This window comes from Thunnus thynnus, chromosome 6 (assembly GCF_963924715.1).
Source record: "Thunnus thynnus chromosome 6, fThuThy2.1, whole genome shotgun sequence".
Lineage (NCBI taxonomy): Eukaryota > Metazoa > Chordata > Actinopteri > Scombriformes > Scombridae > Thunnus > Thunnus thynnus.
Window position 1 is genome coordinate 10,931,686 of NC_089522.1, and position 19,871 is coordinate 10,951,556.

The 19,871-nt window shown below is 40.1% G+C and overlaps 1 protein-coding gene across 1 annotated transcript; it reads left to right on the forward strand.

The window, feature by feature from the left end:
- Positions 1 to 649: 649 nt before the first annotated feature.
- Positions 650 to 19,329, forward strand: arih2 (ariadne homolog 2 (Drosophila)). The gene is made up of 15 exons (XM_067591656.1): positions 650 to 796; positions 4,726 to 5,276; positions 7,930 to 7,997; positions 8,361 to 8,433; positions 9,347 to 9,488; positions 10,595 to 10,716; positions 11,350 to 11,459; positions 12,002 to 12,119; positions 12,292 to 12,342; positions 12,681 to 12,702; positions 13,988 to 14,139; positions 15,378 to 15,521; positions 16,075 to 16,143; positions 16,361 to 16,486; positions 17,135 to 19,329. The coding sequence occupies exons 2-15, from the start codon at positions 5,010 to 5,012 to the stop codon at positions 17,204 to 17,206; spliced, it is 1,536 nt and encodes a 511-aa protein (XP_067447757.1). The 5' UTR covers positions 650 to 796; positions 4,726 to 5,009; the 3' UTR covers positions 17,207 to 19,329.
- The last annotated feature ends 542 nt before the right edge of the window (positions 19,330 to 19,871 follow it).

Here is a 19,871-nt window from a genome sequence, read left to right on the forward strand (position 1 = left end):
GGAATGTGCCAGTGTTCACAGATGTGCAATATAAGATTATTATTTTATGTTAATATAAGGTATTGTGTCCATGGGTGGGATAGAGAGGGGTGCAGGGCCTTGTTGATGAGGCCAGCTGCAAAGTGTTAGTGACATACAGAGATTTCAAAACCTCAAAAGCCAAGGCAATAGGGAGACTAAATCTTATCCAAACCCTTGAATATCTATGTTAGAAGGATTTAGATGATTTATGTGTAATCTAGTGAAGGTAAAAGTGAAAAAACTGGTTGCAACACTCATACAATGTTGAAATATAGTAGGGCGTGTTCAGTGTGAGGAAAGGACAATGAGGAAGGAGAGAGTTTGAAGAGTTTGAGAAGTGTTTTCCTTCTGTTTTTAGTACATTTAGATGTGTGTACACATACAGTATACTGGGAAAACAAGAACTGTCACAAAGTCATTTAGTAAACTAAAAAAAATAAATCCTGATTTTTGCAAGACAACATTCAAATGAAATAAAACCTCCTGCAGTGCAAATCAGACCTCCTGCATTAAAGATGTCTGCTAGTAATAAGTAGTCAGATGTTCCTCCTTGTGATACTGTTAAATACTAATGGACAGGACTCAGACAGGACTTCATTGAGTGAAGAGAGCAGGCTGAGAAGAGCGGATGTGACGTCACTGGTAAGTACCTCTGTAACCGTCTATCTTCCGCCTACCAGCCAGGCGAACAGGGTGTAAGTCGCTGTTTGGATTTCCACACACACAAAAACACTTCTGGCTGTGACTGCGGGCCAAGCTGACGCCGCTCCTAGAGGTAAACACCACCGACTTTAACCAGTGGAAATTAACGCAGCTGTTGTTTGTGTGTGCCTGTGTACCCCCGAGCTCCGGAGGGCCTTGTTTACATCTCAATCCCCGGACTAAAGTGGGCGAGAGGCGGAGGCACAACGAGAATGGACGTTTAAAGGGAGGGTGGTGGGTGCTGACCTCGCTAGCTCAAGTGTTGTTAATTCTTGTTAGAGGATAAAATTTTGCAAGTGTTTTCTGAAAGTACCCAACAATTTAACTCGTCAGACTCGTGGTATCGGCTGCTGCATGTAGCTGCCAGCAAGCTAGCCAGGAAGCTAATCCGGCTAACGGTAAGTTAGCCAGCCGCTCTGTGGATTTGACTTCACGGCCATTTAGTTGGACCGGAATGCCGTTGTCCAGTGAAAACCGAGCCGCTTTTTATGTTGCTCAATCCCGTCCCGAACCCCTTGCTTCCCATCCCCCAAGACGTGTTATCAGACCTTTGCTGAGTCGCGGTGATACATTAGCCTAGCAAGATGTGTGTCACCCAGTTTTCAGACTATTTTTAGCCCGGACCGGGCGTCTGTCGCCGGGCTGGCACCGGGGCCGGCTTGCTGGCTGTCCCGGCTAACCTTGTTTTCTATCCAGGTGGATATTTGCGAAGTCACATTTGAAACGCGGTGCCAACAAACTGCTTTGATCAGTGTCTTTGTACCGTTGTGGGTAAAAATCTTCATGTTGTGTGGTCTGCGTTGTTAATACTGTAGCACTTTGAGTTTCACTATGAATGAAAAGTGCGGTACAAATGAAATCTATCATAATTATTAGTACAGTTATTATTTTGTCGAAATAAACCTACTTAAGGCCCCAGTGGAGTCAAAGTTTGTATCTTCCAGATTGAAGTTACTGGGTTCCTAAACTCTTGTTGGATGGTGGGTAAACTTTTAGCATAAGATACCAAAATGACCTCCCCCTTTGCATTAAACCAGCACAATATGTACTGTGATATAACTCTGTGTCTGGAAGAGGAATCCCATTTCTGACGAGGTCTTGAAATTTGGCTGGACACTGGAGCCACAGAGCCGTGCTGGTGAACACTTTCCTCTGTGCATTATGTACTTGCAAAGAGATTTCATATAACATTAACATAATCTGTGTATGTATGGAAAAATCCTGTGTGATTTGTGAAATTGATGTCCAGAACTGTTATCATTTTAAACAGACGCCTCTTTTAAGTATTTTGGGAATCATCATCTGGCCTATTTAGACACACAAATGTGTATCACGCTTTAGAATATGAAATAAATTCCCCCAAACGATTAAAATTGAAGACTGAAGATACAAAGAGATATGTTAGCCAGCTGTAATTTATATCATGGGTAAGCTGTCTTTTATATCAGGAATCGGGTCATGCATCACTGCTTTGTTGCTGTGTGCTTGCAATTATCTTAGTTTTTATTTCCACCCGAGACAGTCTTTCTCGTCCCGTTCTGTGTCCAGTGTTACTCTCTGGTTTGCCACCTAGTTAACTACAGGTGTGGCTCCCTCGTCCCTCACAGCAAAAGCATCCTGAGCTAATCCTCTAAACGGTGAGATTTAAGCCTTAACCCATGCCTTGTGTCCTGCATGTGTTCAACAGATCTTCGGTGTGGTAGGATAGAAAAATACAGGATATGTGAGTGAGAGCTGATGTTAAAAGTAAAATCCTGTCTTTGTGAAGTTCAATCCAGAACTAGAGGCAGACACAGGGAGCAGAAGTAGGGTTTGAGAGAAGAGGATCCTTAGGAAGGAAATAAGGAGGATTTTAATTGTTTATATGTGATAAAAGAAAAGCAGTGAGTCAAATGGTGACTTTTGTAGCTGTGATCTAATCGAGTGCGCAGACTAGGCGGGAGGGAGGGACCTTGGACCTAATCATGGCTAGTCAGCCTTTTAGCCTGCAATGACAACTATCAGTTTGTCCACAGGCCACACTATCTAGCAAATATGTCATGCAGAGACTTTATGTTTAAGAAGACGGTCATTTTGAACATGGGACAATATTTGTGTAATGTCAAAGTTTTTTAACATTTAACAATTATACCACAAACGATTGCGTGCTTGACTTTTCCTGCAAAGGAAAATGACACAAGTTTTAAAGATACATGCACGTAATCTGTGGGCAGAACAGGAAGCTTTTGTTGTTCTCCACACAGCGACTGGTGGTTTCTGAACACCACCAGCAAATTTATCTGCATCAGTAGACAAGTATTATATGTGGAGAATTAAAGAAACTCCCGACTCCAGTGACTATCTGCTGTGTTAGACATTGTACTTTTTTTTTTGAATAAGCAAAAAATGAACACTGCTCAATACTTGATACCCTGCTTCTGTTTTGTTCAATTTAATAGAGTGGATTGAACTTTATAGAGTAATGGTTCACTACACCATTTGAAATATAACATGCTATGTGAAATTGAATGGATGAAGTGATATCAAAATGTTAACGTGTGCTTTAGAAATTGGGACCCAAAATACTGAGGAGATTTTGTATCAAAGCCACGAGCTCTGCTGTTCTGACTGGTTTAGTCACCAAGCTAGCTTTTTCTTTGACATGCCACAGAGACAAATGAGAATTAAAATTCACCAATTACTACCTTCCAAACATATCTCCCAAAAGTGCTTAGTGGAGTTTGACACAGTCTACCCTATTTTAAAGAAGTCACCATAGTTTATTACTTAGAAATGTTACTTAGATAATATAATGTAATATATGAAGAAAACAGTGTGAATTTTTTATGTATTATCATGGAGTTTGGCATCTCAGCATATTGAGGATTTTTGGCTCAGAATCTCCACCGACACTGATGGTAAAAATTATCAGGAAAGAAAAATACTTGATTTTGAAAAATATTTTGAAAATATTTAATTTTATATTTATTTCAAAGTAAAAGAACTGACAACAAGAAAATAACCAAATTTAAATGTGCAACAGAAGTTTTCTGAACTTTTTTTGTCATTTGTTACTGGTGCTGTAAGAAATACTGCACGCACATGGCCTTCCTCAGATATTTTGTACGCTGACCTTTTGGATACAGCCGTGTGTGCGTGTGTGTCTGTGGAAAAGTGTCTCTGCTCTTAGCAGTTCCCATTAACCTCCCCTGTAGTGATAATGCAGACGGCTGGGCTTCCTGTCAGTGTATGAGTTAGCAATTGATTCCCTCCAACAAAACACAACTTTGGAGAGGCTAATATTATAAGGTAATATTTGCTTTGAGGAGGACCAGCTCAAAACAGTCAAGATTCATCATGTTGTCAGTATCTCTGAACTGTTCCTGCTTTGTTCTGTAAATGTATCTTTACATTGTCAGCCAAAGACTCAATGTTAAAGTCAAATATTTGTAGAAAGACTACCTCAAAATTTTAGGGTTATCAAGACACTAGATGTTAGACAGCCATGGCACAGTGCTCTATTTCACCTCATCTGTCACTGTTACATTAGTCTTAGCCTGATTATTGATTCATTGTGTATGCAGCTAAATGTGCTGCGACTGACTTGTGAATGTTTTGTACTGTAGCAGTAAAGTAGAGAAATTTACTTGAAAAGTTTGGAAATTTACAGAAAATAAAGGCCAAATGTGGAGAAAACATTTTTTTATCAACCTCAGTTAGTCACACAGTCTAATCTCATAGGAGACTCACTGTTATTTGACATATTTAGATTAAGATTATTGTTTAAAAATTACATGTAATTCATAAAAAACACTGAGAATAATCAGCAGGAATTGTCAACTTTGATCACTTATGCATGTTTTTGTTCTCTTTCTCGCTTTCTTTTTGCTTTCTCCACATTTCTTTCCATCCCTCCTTTCCTTGATCACTTCTTCCTCCCATTCAACTCTCACTCTTTTGCATCTTTGCTTCTTCTTCTCCCCCGTCCCCCCTTTTCTCTCTCCTCTTTCTCCTCCTCCCCAGTCTTCTTGTCCCCTCAGATCACCCTGTAATCAACTTTCCAAATGAGTGACGGTGAGTGTGACTTCTTCTGCTTCTTCCGCTGCTGCTGAGCGCGCTCCTTCCGCGCCTCAGGCCGACAGGAAGGCAGGGTGTCTTTGAACAGTGACACGACCAGGTGGGAAGGACAGCGGCGAGGGGAAGTGGAAAGTGGAGCTTCATACGAGCCATTTCAGCCGATCGGACCGCAGGGATCCGACAGGTAGGCGGGCCGTCTACCTGTGCGGGTGGTTGTTTCAATCGACTGGATGTCTGTGGACATGAACAGCCAGGCGTCGGACAGCAACGAGGAAGACTTCGGGGTAAACTCTGAAGAAGAGGAGGATGAGGACGACGGAGGAGAAGAGGACGATCAGGGTGACATCGCAGGGTACTATGAGGGTGTGGCCAGCGACGTGGAGCAACAAGGCGCTGACTCCTTCGATCCAGAGGAGTACCAGTTCACCTGTCTGACCTACAAAGAGAGTCAGAGGGTGCTGACGGAGGAGGTGAACACTGTGGCTGCTGCACTGAAGGTGAGTGTGTGTCTGTTACAGGATTGTGTGATGTGGTGTGAAATAAAATATTCTTTTATTAGTATTTCCAAAAGCAGGATTTGAAATTATCACTGGTCAAGAAGAAGATGCTGGTTAAAAAAAAAAATTGATCATAACCCTTAAAGGGTCGTATCATGCACATTTCCAAATCTTTATTTATATTCTGGGGATTTCACTGGTGTAAAAAAAAAAACAACCCTCATTTATCTTATACTGGCCCTTTTATGCAGCCTCTCAGTTCAGCTTCTGTCTGAAACAGACCGTTATTGCGTCTGTGTTTGATCCCGAGGCCACTGTTCACTGACTATGAGTAAAGCAATTAAAAGCAAAATAATTTCAGCCATTCTTTTTGCTGCAACACACTGATGCAATTTTGACTCACAAGAAAGGCAAAACCTGGTCTCAGCAGGTTAAACTTATGTTCTGTTGCCTCCTACTCTCCATGATTAGTGACACTGTTAAGCTGAATGCGCGTTTTAGTCGTTCTCACCGACATTTTTTTCTGCCTCTGTCATCAGAGGAATGCATGAGTGTAAGATAGTGATTTGATTACAGCTCATTAGTGCTAATAAAAAAAAACCGAATTCCTCCACTGAGACTGTTAATCAAATCACTCTTTCATGCTTGCAAAGTAATTTGACAAATAAAATGTAAACAGCGATCGATGACATCACTCTACCTTTCAAGATAAGTGATCACAGGAAGCGACACATAGTGGGTTTTCTAAGATATCTGACTATGTTGCACCACAGTGTGTGTGAGAGGGCGTATGCCGTTGTCTTGGAAAAGCTCACTTTTTTTCTGTCCACAATGGAATGAAAACTTTAGTTTAGTTAGTGTGTTTTGAAGAAGTGCAGCTCTGTGGCTGCAGAAAATGCTAATGTAGTGTGAATGGAAGGCCAGAAGAAGAGGAAAAGATGTCTTTTCAAATTAAGCCACCTCCTGTATATACTGTATATGTTCAGATTTGTGACACTGTTTGTGTGCATGGCTGCACTTAGTTGAGGATGTGGTTGTGTCATAATCAGCCTGAAATGCATCCAATGAGGACACTCTTACAGCACACTAATTGTGATCTCAGTCTGAAATTGTACATTTTACTAAGTGATATTCCTTATGCTGGAGCTGAAGAAGACTAACACTAATCATGAGGTTATATCATCTTGAATATGGTTTTTCATGGTTTTTAATTCCTCCGTGTTGGTGACAGCTGTGGCCGGAGGCATTATGGTTTTGGGTTGTCCATCCGTCCCCCCCATTCTCCCATGACCGTGATATCTCAGGAACGCCTCGAGGGAATTTCTTCAAATTCGGCACAAATGTCCACTTGGACTCAAGGATGAACTGATTAGAATTTGTTTGTCAAAGGTCTCTGTGACCTCACAAAACAAGTTTTTGGCCATAACTCAAGAATTCATACTTATATCAGTATTTGTGAAACATCCACATTTTTAGAATTTGTAGCTTCTTTGCAGCAACGTCCACATCTGAAGCTTTGTCACGGCTACAACTTTGTGTTCTGTCAGAATCAGCTTTATTGGTCAAACATGTGAACACGTACAAGGAAAATACACTTAATACCTTTTACTGAATTCTTTCAAAGTCTGGACAGACATGGATGTAAACTCAGCAGGCATACACCACAAGGCTGCAATATTTCTAGTTTTTCTCCTACTTTTTATTTATCTAGGTGATCTGTGCTGATTTTGTGTCCTGTTGCTGCTGTAATATCTTACTTCACACTCACAGTTACACTTAATCACACGTGAGAGCTGCTCAGCACAACTACAGCCCTCTGTTAGCAGAACGGAGCAGTTGTGTGTCTTGATGGCAGCAGGTGAATGAAAGAAGCACTTTTCAGTCATTTTATTGCATTTGAATCATTTACTTCTAGGCTTTTCTAATAATAACAAGCCCTTGACATCTGGCCTGTGGTGTTAATGTAATCTTCATCTAATAATCACTGTACAGTAACAGAGAGAGAAAACATCAAGTCATCAGCAGAACTCAGTTTTATAGTCTGATAATTGAGTCAGTGCAGTTTTTTGTTTTGAACCAGTGTCTTGTATGTATAGAATATAAAAAGCTATTAATTATTAGTTTTTGATTAATTGCTAAATCATTTAGTCAAAATAATGTCAATGCCGTCCAAAGTGATGTCTTCAAATGGCTTAGTTCATCTCTTCATTGATCAATAAACCAAAAGGTGTTCAACAGTAAAACAGAAAGGATCGAGCTAATCTTCACATCGGAGAAGTTGCATTTAGCAAATGTTTTGTTTTTACTTATAAAAACTGTCATTGATATATTTTCTCTCAGGGAAATTTTAATCAATTATTAATCAAATAATTGCAACCTATATTTTTGGTTACTCGGTCTGCCGCCAAAATGACATTTCTATAAAGTACTTAGGAAATCAGTGGTTTCTGTGGGCTGAGGTTTCCTGCTCATCAGCGGTAGTGTCAACTTTTTCATCCATTAAAGTAAAAACAAGCAAAACCTGGGACATGAGAGCTGTGTATCATTACAGATTAACTGACTTTCAAGACGGACGTCACTCACGTCATCACTCATGTAGCAATGTTTCAGTGGTCTCTCTCTCTCTCCTTTTTTCTGTCTCTTTCTCTCTCAGGTTTTACCAGCGGTAGCAAAACTGATCCTGGTGCATTTTCACTGGCAGGTTTCACAAATATTGGACAGGTACGTCTCTTCTGCTCCACCCCCATTATTCCTGCAGCCCGTCTTTTTCATCACCATTCATCTGCTTCTTTAATTCAGCTACCCTTCCTCTTTTTGCGTTTTTACTCTCACCCTCCTCAAATGTGTCTATCACTTTTCACCCACTCTCTTCTACTTCCTCTTTCATTCTGTCTTTCACATATTATATTTCTGTCTGTAGTTTTCCTCTGCAACTTTTTTTTCCCTCTCATTCTCAGTCGATTCTCACGTTCTCATTCATTCTTTCATTCATTACCTCTCATTCTTCTGTACTGCAGTTTTAACTTTTTCAGTCACAACCACGAGTCCTCATTTGACCTTTGACTCTGCTCATGTTCCTTACAGATATAAGTCCAACTCGTCTCTGCTGTTGTCAGATGCTCTGGTTCAGCCCAGCAGCACATGCAGATCAGTCACTGTGAGTAACAAACATGCAATAAATGAGTTTCAGTCAGTTTTGAAACACACATGCTTTGTTTATACCTTTTTATTCATGTTTTTATATCACTCATATCTTGTGAACGTGACATATTTCAAAACTGCTTATTAGTTATTAACTGAGCCCTTTTTGGCATTCATCCTTCCTTTATGTGAACACTACGAGTAAAACCTTTCAGACCGTACACATGCATTGGTAAACATTGTGTAACAGCCATAATAAAGACATAAAGTCATCAGACACGGTGTTTATTGTGGGTATAATAAGTAGTTTGAACCTGGAATCCACAATCTGTCATCGCGTGTAACCACTGATTCACTGCTTTACACATACTCACAGAAAAATAGTCGCTTAGTTGCTATAATTCACCAGCACTGAAACAATTGGTTGATTCACTGATTAGTTGATTGACATAAAATGAATCAATGACAGATTTAATAGTTGGTTAATTCATTTATTGGGATAATATCTCCCAACATTTGCTTCTCAAATGGGAGAATGTGCTGCTGTTGTCAGTTTATCATTCAGTGTTAACAGACTGAACAAGCTTTCATTTTAATCACTGGTAATGTGAAATGCACTTTATATTACACTCACCTGCATTATAATGAAAAGTGGTCCTAATATTTGACCCCTTCGTGTATGTTAATGGGGTGGACAAAATATTAGGAACACTTCACCAACAACAACCACTGAGGCCTCAATAATAAACATAAAGCAGAATTTTCACCTTTCTTACAATGTCAACAAAGACTGAAATTGTATAAGCTTTGTAAAAGTAGAATTTATAGCAGAGCTGTTGCATTAGATTGTGTGGAAAGTGTGTGTGTGTGTGTGTATTGAGCTCTCCAGTACAGTATGTGTTGATTATTTCTGTGTTTGTGTGTTTCAGGCCCCTCAGTCCCTCCAGTGTGGTGTGTGTCTACAGGTCGTACGGAGAGACTCCCTGCTGGCACTTCCCTGCCAGCACTCCTTCTGCAAAGGATGCTGGGAGCAGCACTGCACTGTACTGGTCAAAGATGGCATGGGAGTGGGTAAGTAGAGAACGTATATGTGTGTGTGTTTTCATGCGTCTGTGCTCATGCGTCTGTGCAACGATCAAAGCTGGTGTCAGAGTAGGTGACTCATACTTTGTTTGATCTGAGCTCCCAAGCGTCTCTTCATGTATCTGTACGTCTGTCCTTCTACTTATGTGTAGGTGTGTGTGTGTGTGTGTTTGTTCACTGAGGGTTTCATCAGAGTTTCAGCCTCTGATCCTTTTCAGAAGTTTATTTTAGCCTCGGTTTTCCTCCCAGACCAGCAAGGTTTACAGACTGGTGTATAATTTAACACGGCGAGCTACATCAGTCACTTAATTATATTGTTTTTAACGACAGAAAACCCTGCGGATCCTGGCAGGATGTTTGTGCACAGGCTCGTGTTTGTGTGTGTATGTAAAATCCAAGAGTGACTTGTGACTTTGAAGATAAGGGAGGTGTAATCTGAGGTTTTGATGACTCCCATCTGGTGTAAAATTTAGCAGGCAGGCGTGTTGCTACAGCAGCCTTCTGATTATTAGACTGTGTGTGTGTGTGTGTGTGTGTGTGTGTCAGCAGGAGAGCAGATGGGTGTGTGTGGGTGTGTTCACAGATCAGTTATACGTTTTTGTGCAGTATACTATATGTGTGTGGTTAAGTACAGTTTACAGTTTACCAGACTCCTTATACTTTGTGTGTGTGTGTGTGTGTGTGTGTGTGTGTGTGTGTGTGTGTGTGTGTGTGTGTGTGTGTGTGTGTGCGCATGTGCGTGCCAGCATATTTGTACGCACTAACTCGTGGTGTGTCCCTGTGCTACTTTCAGTCTCTCTGATAAAGTCGGTTCACATAACCGAGTCCTTCTCAGCCTGATAAGTGTTTCTGTATCAGCTGGTTGAAGGACACTTTTATGATGAAAGATGACCCCAATCAGGTTTCTGGGTCACTGTAACACTAGAAACCAGCCCCCGAAAACCAAACACAACCTCAGTGGAATGTTTCAAGTCACACAAAGTTTAAATGATGATGTAATTTTGTAAGGAAACACACCGTTTCAGCCTTTTTATGTCACTGTACTCTTTGAAGGATTCAGGACTCTTGTAAAAACATTTTGTGTATGTGTCCAGGTATCTCATGTATGGCTCAGGACTGTTCCCTGCAGATGCCAGAAGATTTTGTCCTGCCGCTGCTGCCAGGAGAGGAGCTGAAGGACAAATACAGACGCTACCTCTTCAGAGACTACGTCGAGGTGCATGTCTGTCTGTGTGTATGTGCTGAGATCCGCATGTATAGCGAATGAGACATCAGAGGCATGTGGAGAGGGAGTGAGAAAGAGAGAAAAACTCAATAAGCCCTTGTGTGTTTCGACAGGTGAATCTTTGATTCTCCTTCACACAGCATTAAATCTGAATCCTCGCTCTCTTCACTGTGTCAGTCTCACAAGCTGTGTTTCCATCTAAATGTATTTATGCAAATGATGATCTCAAATTAGACATTCTTGTTTTGTTGAAGGATCATTCAACATATTTTTAGTTTTATTTACCCAGGTTCAGAAATTTAAATGAAAATTGTTTGTGATGTTCACAAAAATTACGATTAAAAATTCAAGAGCAACAAAGCTTCCCAGAAACAACGGATAATCTGGATAATCCACAGAACACAATGACAAGTTTTCATCAGAATCATTTTTCCGGTAGAATGCCAGTCTACTAATCTACGTTTTATGTCTATTTTTTTTTTAAATTTGGGTGAACCTTTAAAAAATAAAAACCTGACCTCACAGCTATATTATCCATCCAAGGATAGATAATTCTAAACATGATCACAGTGATTCATCTGCTGACTGTCTTTATGCATCTTCATCTCTCTTTCCAACCTGCAGAGTCACTTCCAATTGCAGTTGTGTCCGGGTGCAGACTGTCCCATCGTCATCAAGGTGCAGGAGCCGCGGGCACGCAGGGTGCAGTGTAGCCGCTGCAGTGAAGTCTTCTGGTAGGAGACACACACACACACACACACACACACACACGCACGCAGCATGCAAATATATAAGAGCTACGCTGATGTATGCACAGATATTTGGCTTAAATGGTTTCATGTTATTACATTTATATTAACAATGTCAAAGTCTCACACAGTGTTCAGATTCTGTGGCCTGCAGGCTGTGAAACACGGTTATGTTCGATATCACACTGAATCTGAATTTTGATGTGTATTTGTTATCCCGATGCAGTTATATTTCTTTGTACTTCACATTTTTAAAAGACACTTTAGCAGCAGTTTTACACCCTGTAACATTTTATACAGTCCAAGAAGTTACTTGGACAAAGTGGACGTAAGTGGATGATGAAGATGTTCTAATAACCTGCTTGTTTTTGTCTTGCTGAAAGCCAAATTTCCTATGTGGCACAACAAAGACTGAACTGATATTTGCTTGTTACCTGTTTTTTTTTTTTGACATAAATGTAGGCAGATTTTTTGTAATGTCAGTTTATAATGAGGCTGTATGTTATGTTCTTGTTCCTTTCTCTCAGTTTTAAATGCCGTCAGATGTACCACGCACCCACAGACTGTGCAACAATCCGGAAATGGCTGACAAAATGTGCAGATGACTCAGAGACGGCTAACTACATCAGCGCACACACTAAAGATGTATGATGGATTTACACACACATGCACATACACAACCACTGTGACTTCAACATGCTCGCACATATACTTAAAATATCGTCATTCATAAGTATCTGCTGTAACTGTCACTTGCTCTATTTTTGGTCATAACTGTGTCGTACAGATTGAAATGTGAACTGTTTTTCTCCTTCAGTGTCCTAAGTGCAATATCTGCATTGAGAAGAACGGAGGGTGCAATCACATGGTGAGTCAGAAGTGAAAATCACACTTTCCCAGCACACAGGAAATGCTAAAAATATATTTTGATTCTGAGAGAGAAGTCCGCAACTTTAATGGTTTGACACTTTCATTCTTTGACACTGAATTCCTGGGACCATATGTTGTTTTTTCTTTGCTCTTCTCATATTTTCTAAGTAGTGTGTGTCACACTAGATGAGTCAAAGCAAGCGCTAATGGTTTTGTTTTAAAAACATTCAGTTGCTCATTTGCTCAGATTCATTCGCTTGTATTTGTTTGACGTGGATAGTTTTCAGGTTTCTGGTTCACTAATTTGACTTTCTCTCATGTCTCTGTTAATTTCAGCAATGCTCCAAGTGTAAACACGGTAAGTTGTGCGTCTCAGAGTTTTACACCTCCAATATAATCCAATGAAGCATGAACTCACTGTTAAGCGAAGCACTTTGCATCCACCTAGTGGCATAATATGTCACACGATAAGTAGGCATCTACTATAATTAGAAGGTAGGAATAACACAACTGTAAAAAAGACTTCCGAGTGAAAGAAGGATTCAGGTAGATGGTGTGAAAGTAAAGAAAGCTGAAAACAAGTTATATTATCATTTATTCAACCTTGTCCACTCTTGTTCAAACTTCGCTGTGCTTTACCAAGAGACCTTTTGTCAGGAAACGAGGGGTCCTGTTCAGTAGAACTGATCACAGATGTTCTTGGGGGTCTCCTTTTCCTCCGCATGTATGAAGTGTGTAGACAGTGCGTGATCTCCCACGGGCATCTCGTGGCTTCATGCAATTGGTTGAATATATGTAACTTTAGAAAGCTATATAACTTGGTGTTAAGGTCCTTATTGTACAATAACAATTGTTAATCTTCAACCCAGCAGTGTTTTGTGTGTTATGTCATATGTGTGTTCAGTGTTTTCAGACATTTTCCATCACAACGGTAAACCGATGTGATTTTAGTGGACGAGAGCAGGACGGTAAAATAAGTTGAGGTGAATAACAGCAACAGTAAAGGTAGATGATGTTGCCATCTAAAGTTAAAATATTGTAAGTTTTCTGCTCTCCTCCGCAATGGAATTTACAAACAGATGTTACATAGAACATCATACATAAACAAGAAGAGCTGACCGCTGACCATGTCCTGCCATTCAGTCGGACTGTTTGTTTGTCCTTTGCCGTCCAGAAGGGGTTTTCCATCTGCTGTCAACCGTCTGCCTGAATCCATGTGAATGCAGCATAAAGCCTTTTTGTCTTTCTCGTATCTTTGGGCTAACAGCATTTGACAAGTTTTAAAGCCGCATACGGTTCAGTCAAATACTCAAAAGAACTAAAAACATTTGGAATAACTTGTGAATATGTCCCACAAGTCACCAAAGTCTTCTTCACTTCAGATTTTGTAAATTAGACCAGGAGTTTGGTTAAATCAATCTGCGGTTTCGTCATCTGGAAACATTTAAAATATATTACCAACCGCAGTCTGTTATCATCCAGTTCAGACTGGCTGTAGACTATTTTGTAGAGAACTTAGCCGACCTTTTAGGCTGTCTGTAAAAAGAAGCTTGTAAACATGCGTCACATGCTGTGTAATCCTTGTTACTAGTGGGGAGAAACACTTCAGAGTCCATTAATGTGTCCGTTTTATCCACTGACAGACTTCTGCTGGATGTGTCTTGGTGACTGGAAGACTCACGGCAGTGAATACTACGAGTGCAGTCGCTACAAAGAAAACCCTGATATAGTCAACCAGAGCCAACAGGCTCAGGCCAGAGAGGCCCTCAAGAAATACCTCTTCTACTTTGAGAGGGTGAGGGTGGTTTTCTTTTTTTAAGATCTCCATTTATATTTTTCTTGAATAAAATAAAGCAAGAATGCTCCTTCCTAGATAAAAGTAAGTGGTAAAAAAACCTTTCCATCCTTTACTTTTGTTTAATTTTCTACCCAAATACTGAGACTGGAGGAGAAATCTGTTGAGTCTGGGTGGTATTCCAAGTGTCAACCCTGTTTTAGAGATACTAAGACCGAATCAACTCACAAAATTGTTATTTCACATCTCTTTAATCAGAGGGAGATTAACGTTCAACAGATTTCCTCCAGCACTCTTGTATGAAAGATTTGAGACAGTTTGTCAGAAAAGCCAAGTTTATTTGTTTAGCACATTTCAACAACAAGGCAATTCAGAGTGCTTTACATAGAGCATAAAAGGCATCAAGACAGAATATAAAAGCAACACAAGGCAACGTAAAGACACATTTAAATACAATTTTAAAAAGTGCAGTGTAAGATATTAACCCTGGTTTAATAAAAGGCAAACAGAAAGTCTTCAGCTGTGATTTAAAAGCAGACCTGCAGTTTTCTGGGAGTTTGTTCCAGATATGTGGAGCATTAAAACTAAACGCTGCTTCACCATGTTTAGTTTTTACTCTGGGGACAGAAAGCAGACCTGATCCAGACGACCTGAGAGGTCTGGATGATTCATAATGTAGCAGCAGATCAGAAATGTATTTTGGCCCTGAACCATTGAGCGCTTTATAAACCAACAGCAGTATTTTGAAATCAACTCTTTGACAGACAGGAAGCCGGTGTAAAGATCTGAGAACTGGAGTGATGTGATCCACTTTCTTGGTCTTAGTGAGGACTCGAGCAGCGGCAGCGTTCTGAATCAGCTGCAGCTGTCTGATCGAGACCTGTAAAGACGGCGTTACAGTAATCAAGTCTACTGAAAATAAATGCATAGACAAGTTTTCTTGCTGAGACATAAGTCCTTTAATTCTTGATATATTCTTCAGGTGATAGTAGGCTGACTTTGTATTTGTCTTAATGTGACTTTTGATATTCAGGTCTGAGTCCACGACTACACCAAGATTTCTGGCTTGGTGTGTAGAAAAGCCATTCTCAGGACAACAGACACTCTTCACTGTCGTTTTCTTAGCACACAGACAAGTTTCAATCCGACATTGCTCTAGATCTTCAGGAGAAATACTCTTATTTGTTCCATCTTTCAGTGATTTATTTATTTTATTTTTTGTCCTTTTCCTCCACCAGTGGGAGAATCATAACAAGTCTCTGCAGTTGGAGGCTCAGACGTACCAGAGGATCCAGGAGAAGATCCAGGAGAGAGTGATGAACAACCTGGGGACCTGGATCGACTGGCAGTATCTGCATAACGCTGCAAAGCTACTGGCTAAGGTACTCGCAGACTGAACTGTGTCTGTGTGTGTGTGTGTGTGTGTTGTAGATGCAGAGTGAAGAAGATGTCAAGAGTCAGTGATGTGAGGAGGAGATAAACAGAAAGACGGTTACATAAAATAGTTTAACTGCGTTTAAATTCACTTTAAAACTTCATTTCTGTCTGCGGAGACAGCAGTGAGCCTGATGGCTAACTTTTAGCTTTTAGCTGCTAACAGAGTGAGGATTCAGTGTCGGAGCAGATCAGTGTAGACGCCTAACTCACTGATAAATGTTACACAATGTTACTCATTTGAGGACTTTACACTACTGGAATAAAATCTTGTGTTTATCAACAGTCACACCTCTTGTGAAATGTTACCGGAAAAAGATAAATCTGATTCACTGTCTCTTCCCTGATAATTTCAAAACTTTGCCATGAAGATCTGTCTTATGATTTGTCTGTGTCAAATTATTGACTTTTAAGGTTTAATATGATCATTTAATCTCTAGTAAATCTGAACATTTTTCAAATATTTTGCCACTCAATATAACTGTGTGTTTTTGTTTCCAGTGTCGCTACACACTGCAGTATACATACCCCTACGCCTATTACATGGAGTCCGGCCCACGCAAGAAACTGGTGAGAAACACACTGTGCCTGTTCTCTACTTGAGAACACACGTGACGTAATTGTGTAGTAACGATATCAAGGATATTTGTTCCTTTCTCACTTTCCCTCCACCTCTTACTCTCCTGCAGCCTGTTTAGAGTCTTGATCCAATAATGTTAATTGTCTTAAATCATGTTTTTGTTTTGAAATGGATTCATCTTAGATGTCTGTCTGTCCTTCTCTGCAGTTTGAGTACCAGCAGGCCCAGCTGGAGGCAGAGATAGAAAACCTGTCGTGGAAGGTGGAGCGGGCGGACAGCTACGAGAGAGGCGTGGTGGGAGCTGAGGGGGAGCTCAGCGCCAGTGACAGAGGGGTAAGAGAGGATAATAAATTATGGGAGTGTAAGAGGAGGAGGAAACTGTGCAAGACGAGTCAGCTAGAGGAGTGAAGCTGAAAAATTACAATAGAGGAAGATGAGCATAATGTTTTGCCCTGTTGATTAAAGTATGAACTAAGTGATGAGAGCATTGGTCTGTTGTAACATGGAACATTTTTTATATTAACAGCACCTAGAGAATAGAAACCTGAGGCGGGTAAAGATTGGTAAAATTTACATTAAATGTGATTTAAAGCAACTACTGTTTTGAACAACCACAGATAAATTTCTCTTTTTCTTTAAGAAGTGAGGGTGAGTAGCATTGGGCTTTGGGAAAAAGTTCACAGTTAACTTTTTTTCTCAGTGGAAAAATAAATAGTTGTTCTCCGAAAATAGTATCAAACAAAGATAACATCTAGATGAGTTATATTTCATTTAAAAAGTATCAGTTTCCCAGCATAGTGGGTGGTAAAGTCTAGTAGAGCATAGTGTATCAGTATTGTGCACATATGATTTTGCTGTTTTATGTGCTCCAACTTTTTGTACTTCAACAGGACAAAAAAAGTTGTTTTATACAGGAATGTAGAAGTGAGAAGAGTTTAGGTCTTAAATAAGTGATTTTTTTTGTCTGTGATGTTTTTACAGGATTTGGAGAATCAGATGCACATTGCTGAGCAGAGGCGACGCACGCTGCTGAAGGATTTCCACGACACCTGAAGCTCCAACCGCGACTGCGAAGCACCAGCATCTCCTTCCTTTCTTCCCTGCCTCCTACTTTTGCTTCCTTCCATGACCATCCCTCGGTGCAGTCACGCTGACCTCTCCTTATGCTTTTCTACACTCGCTCATCAGCTTCTTTCTTTCTGTCTTTCCCTCGTTTCACTCCTATAATGCTGCAGGGTCACAGAATGGCACGATTGTATCTCCCCCTTCCTCATCCTCATTTACATGTTTTGGCTTCAGAGCATCACATTCACCATGGTTACACTTGTTGCAACGTTTCAGATCTGATCATGAAGGTCAATTTTTTTGAGGTCTCATCATGTGTCTGAAAACAGTGGGTTTGCCCCTTTTTTTTTTTCACATGAGGAGCTAAAGGCAACCTGTTGCCTGCTAAATGTCAGAGCTGTTATGGGAACCAGGAATAGTTTTCTTTAAAGGACCAGTGTGAAGGATTTAGTGACATCTAGTGGTGAAGTTGCAGATTGCAACCAACTGAATACACCTCCCCTCCCACTCCCCTTTCAAGTGTTTAGGAGAACCCTCAGGGGTCATGAAACTTGTGAAAAACGAGAAAGGCCCCCTCTCTAGAGCCAGTGTTTGGTTTTTCTGTTCTGGGCTACTGTAGAAACATGGAGGACCCGTTCCCTATGTAGATATAAAGAGCTCATTTTAAGGTGACTTAAACACAAGGATTATTATCAACAGGCAATTATACACTAATTAAAACATACTTATGAATATTATATTCCATTTCTTCTCAAATCTGCTCTGATAGATGCCACTAAATTCTACACACTGAACCTTTAAGGATATGGTGCTGATAATGAATTTGGTGGTTTTATGAGACCATACCACCTAGCTGCCACTTGCTGGCTGTTCAGGATTGGCCTGAACACATGCAAAGCTGAAATTCATAATTTTCTACACCTTAATTTTCAGTTCTCTCTCCTCAGGTGCAATATGTTGATATAAATGAATGAATAAAACGTTTCACTACGACAAATATGACGGGAGTAATTCTTGAAAGTTGTACGGAAACAGATGTTTGTTTACATCAGCTGTTGCACAACCTGAAAGTGTACCGGCTAGTGGAGTGTGATACATCTGGATGAAACATGTCATTGCTGCTGTTCTGGCTCTGTTTTTAACAAAGTGTATCAACCAGGACATGTGCAATGAACAATTAAATGGCAGAGTATGAAGACTTTTCATGGTAGAAGTCCTTTTTTTTTTTTCTGATATTCTGCCATATATGTGAACATGGTGTGTTTACTGTGAAAAAATGGTGACCTCACAGCCCCACGTACTCCCTAAATTACTTGAAAAAACAAACGAAATACAGTATTTTCCTATGTATGATGCATGTTCATTTACAGCAGAACCTAAAGAATAAGACGAATGTGTGTTTAGATGACAGATTTTGTTGCCGGTGTTTCACAATACACACACCTTCCCCCCCCTGTCTGTGTTGGTGCCAAACAACCTTCTCCAGAACTGCCAGCAAATAGTTGAGGTGGTTATGATCAAAGCAAAACTGCTAAATTATTTGGTTCCAGTCTTGTCTTTTTTTTATTCTCATACTGGTTTTGTTGCTCGGTTGTGTTCAGCTAATGTAAATCCAAACCGGTGTGAGCCTGACCTCCTCCGTCACGGCAGCGTGAGCAAAATCTGACTTTTGCTCACCCCCACTGATCAGGTGATAGTTGTTTTTGAAGCAGCAAGTGTAATCTCATCCACTCACTCACGCACTACAGCACCACTCACTGACATAGCATGTACACACACATACACACACATTCATGCTCAAACACTCCGCAGCGGAAGATAAACATTAACTGTTAATTTGTCTTCTTCCCCCCCCCACCCCCCCCTTCTCATCTCGTGCTCTCCTCTCTTTACATTCATCCCCTCACTTTATTTCTCTCTTGATTTTTTTTTTTCCTTCTTTTCTCCCCGCTCATATTGTTCACGTTTCCTCTGGAAAATGGCTGTTGATAGATAGATCGTTTAAAAAAAAAAAAAAGAAAAGAGAAAAAAACTACCAAAAAAATTGCTGTAATTTTCAACGGTTGTACATTAATACAGAAATAGAGTTACTGAGAGTTTTTAAAACCGGACCCTGTCTCTTGTGTATTCATTACACACACACACACACACACACAATAGAGAAAACTGAATTCTACTTGTATAATATTTGTGCTTATTTCAAATAAAAAGTAAGAGTTAAAAAAAAAGATGAATAGGGTTTTTGTCTCAGATGGTGGTTTTTTTACCATTTTATCTGAGTTAATGTGATGAGTTAAAGATCCCTGAAGGGGAATTTTTCTTGCCCCCTTAACAGAAGCCTCACATGACATCAATTTGAGAAACAACATCATCTTCCGAGACAAAACCCTCCCGGAGACACATTTTTTAGCTAAATAAAGCACCAGTCAAATCTTTTGATATATCAACAACAACAACCTTGATTGTGTAAACAGAAGCAGAACTATTGGTCATAGAAAGTTTAATTTGGCTGATTTAATGCTGCAAGAAGATCAGTGTCAGTAACAGAAATGACAGGTACAGTCATTGAAGCAACTGAGGGCAATAATAAATATACAATAGAGAAAAAAAAGACATTACTTTTAGTGACTTAAGGCACAGTTCTGATGTCTGA

Bases quoted from the DNA above. Each gene is read 5' to 3' on its own strand.
- arih2 (XM_067591656.1), top strand. From the start codon at position 5,010: ATGTCTGTGGACATGAACAGCCAGGCGTCGGACAGCAACGAGGAAGAC. The intron at 10,717-11,349 runs GTGCATGTCTGT...TCCAACCTGCAG, and splicing joins TCTTCAGAGACTACGTCGAG to AGTCACTTCCAATTGCAGTT. The intron at 15,522-16,074 runs GTACTCGCAGAC...TTTTGTTTCCAG, and splicing joins CTGCAAAGCTACTGGCTAAG to TGTCGCTACACACTGCAGTA.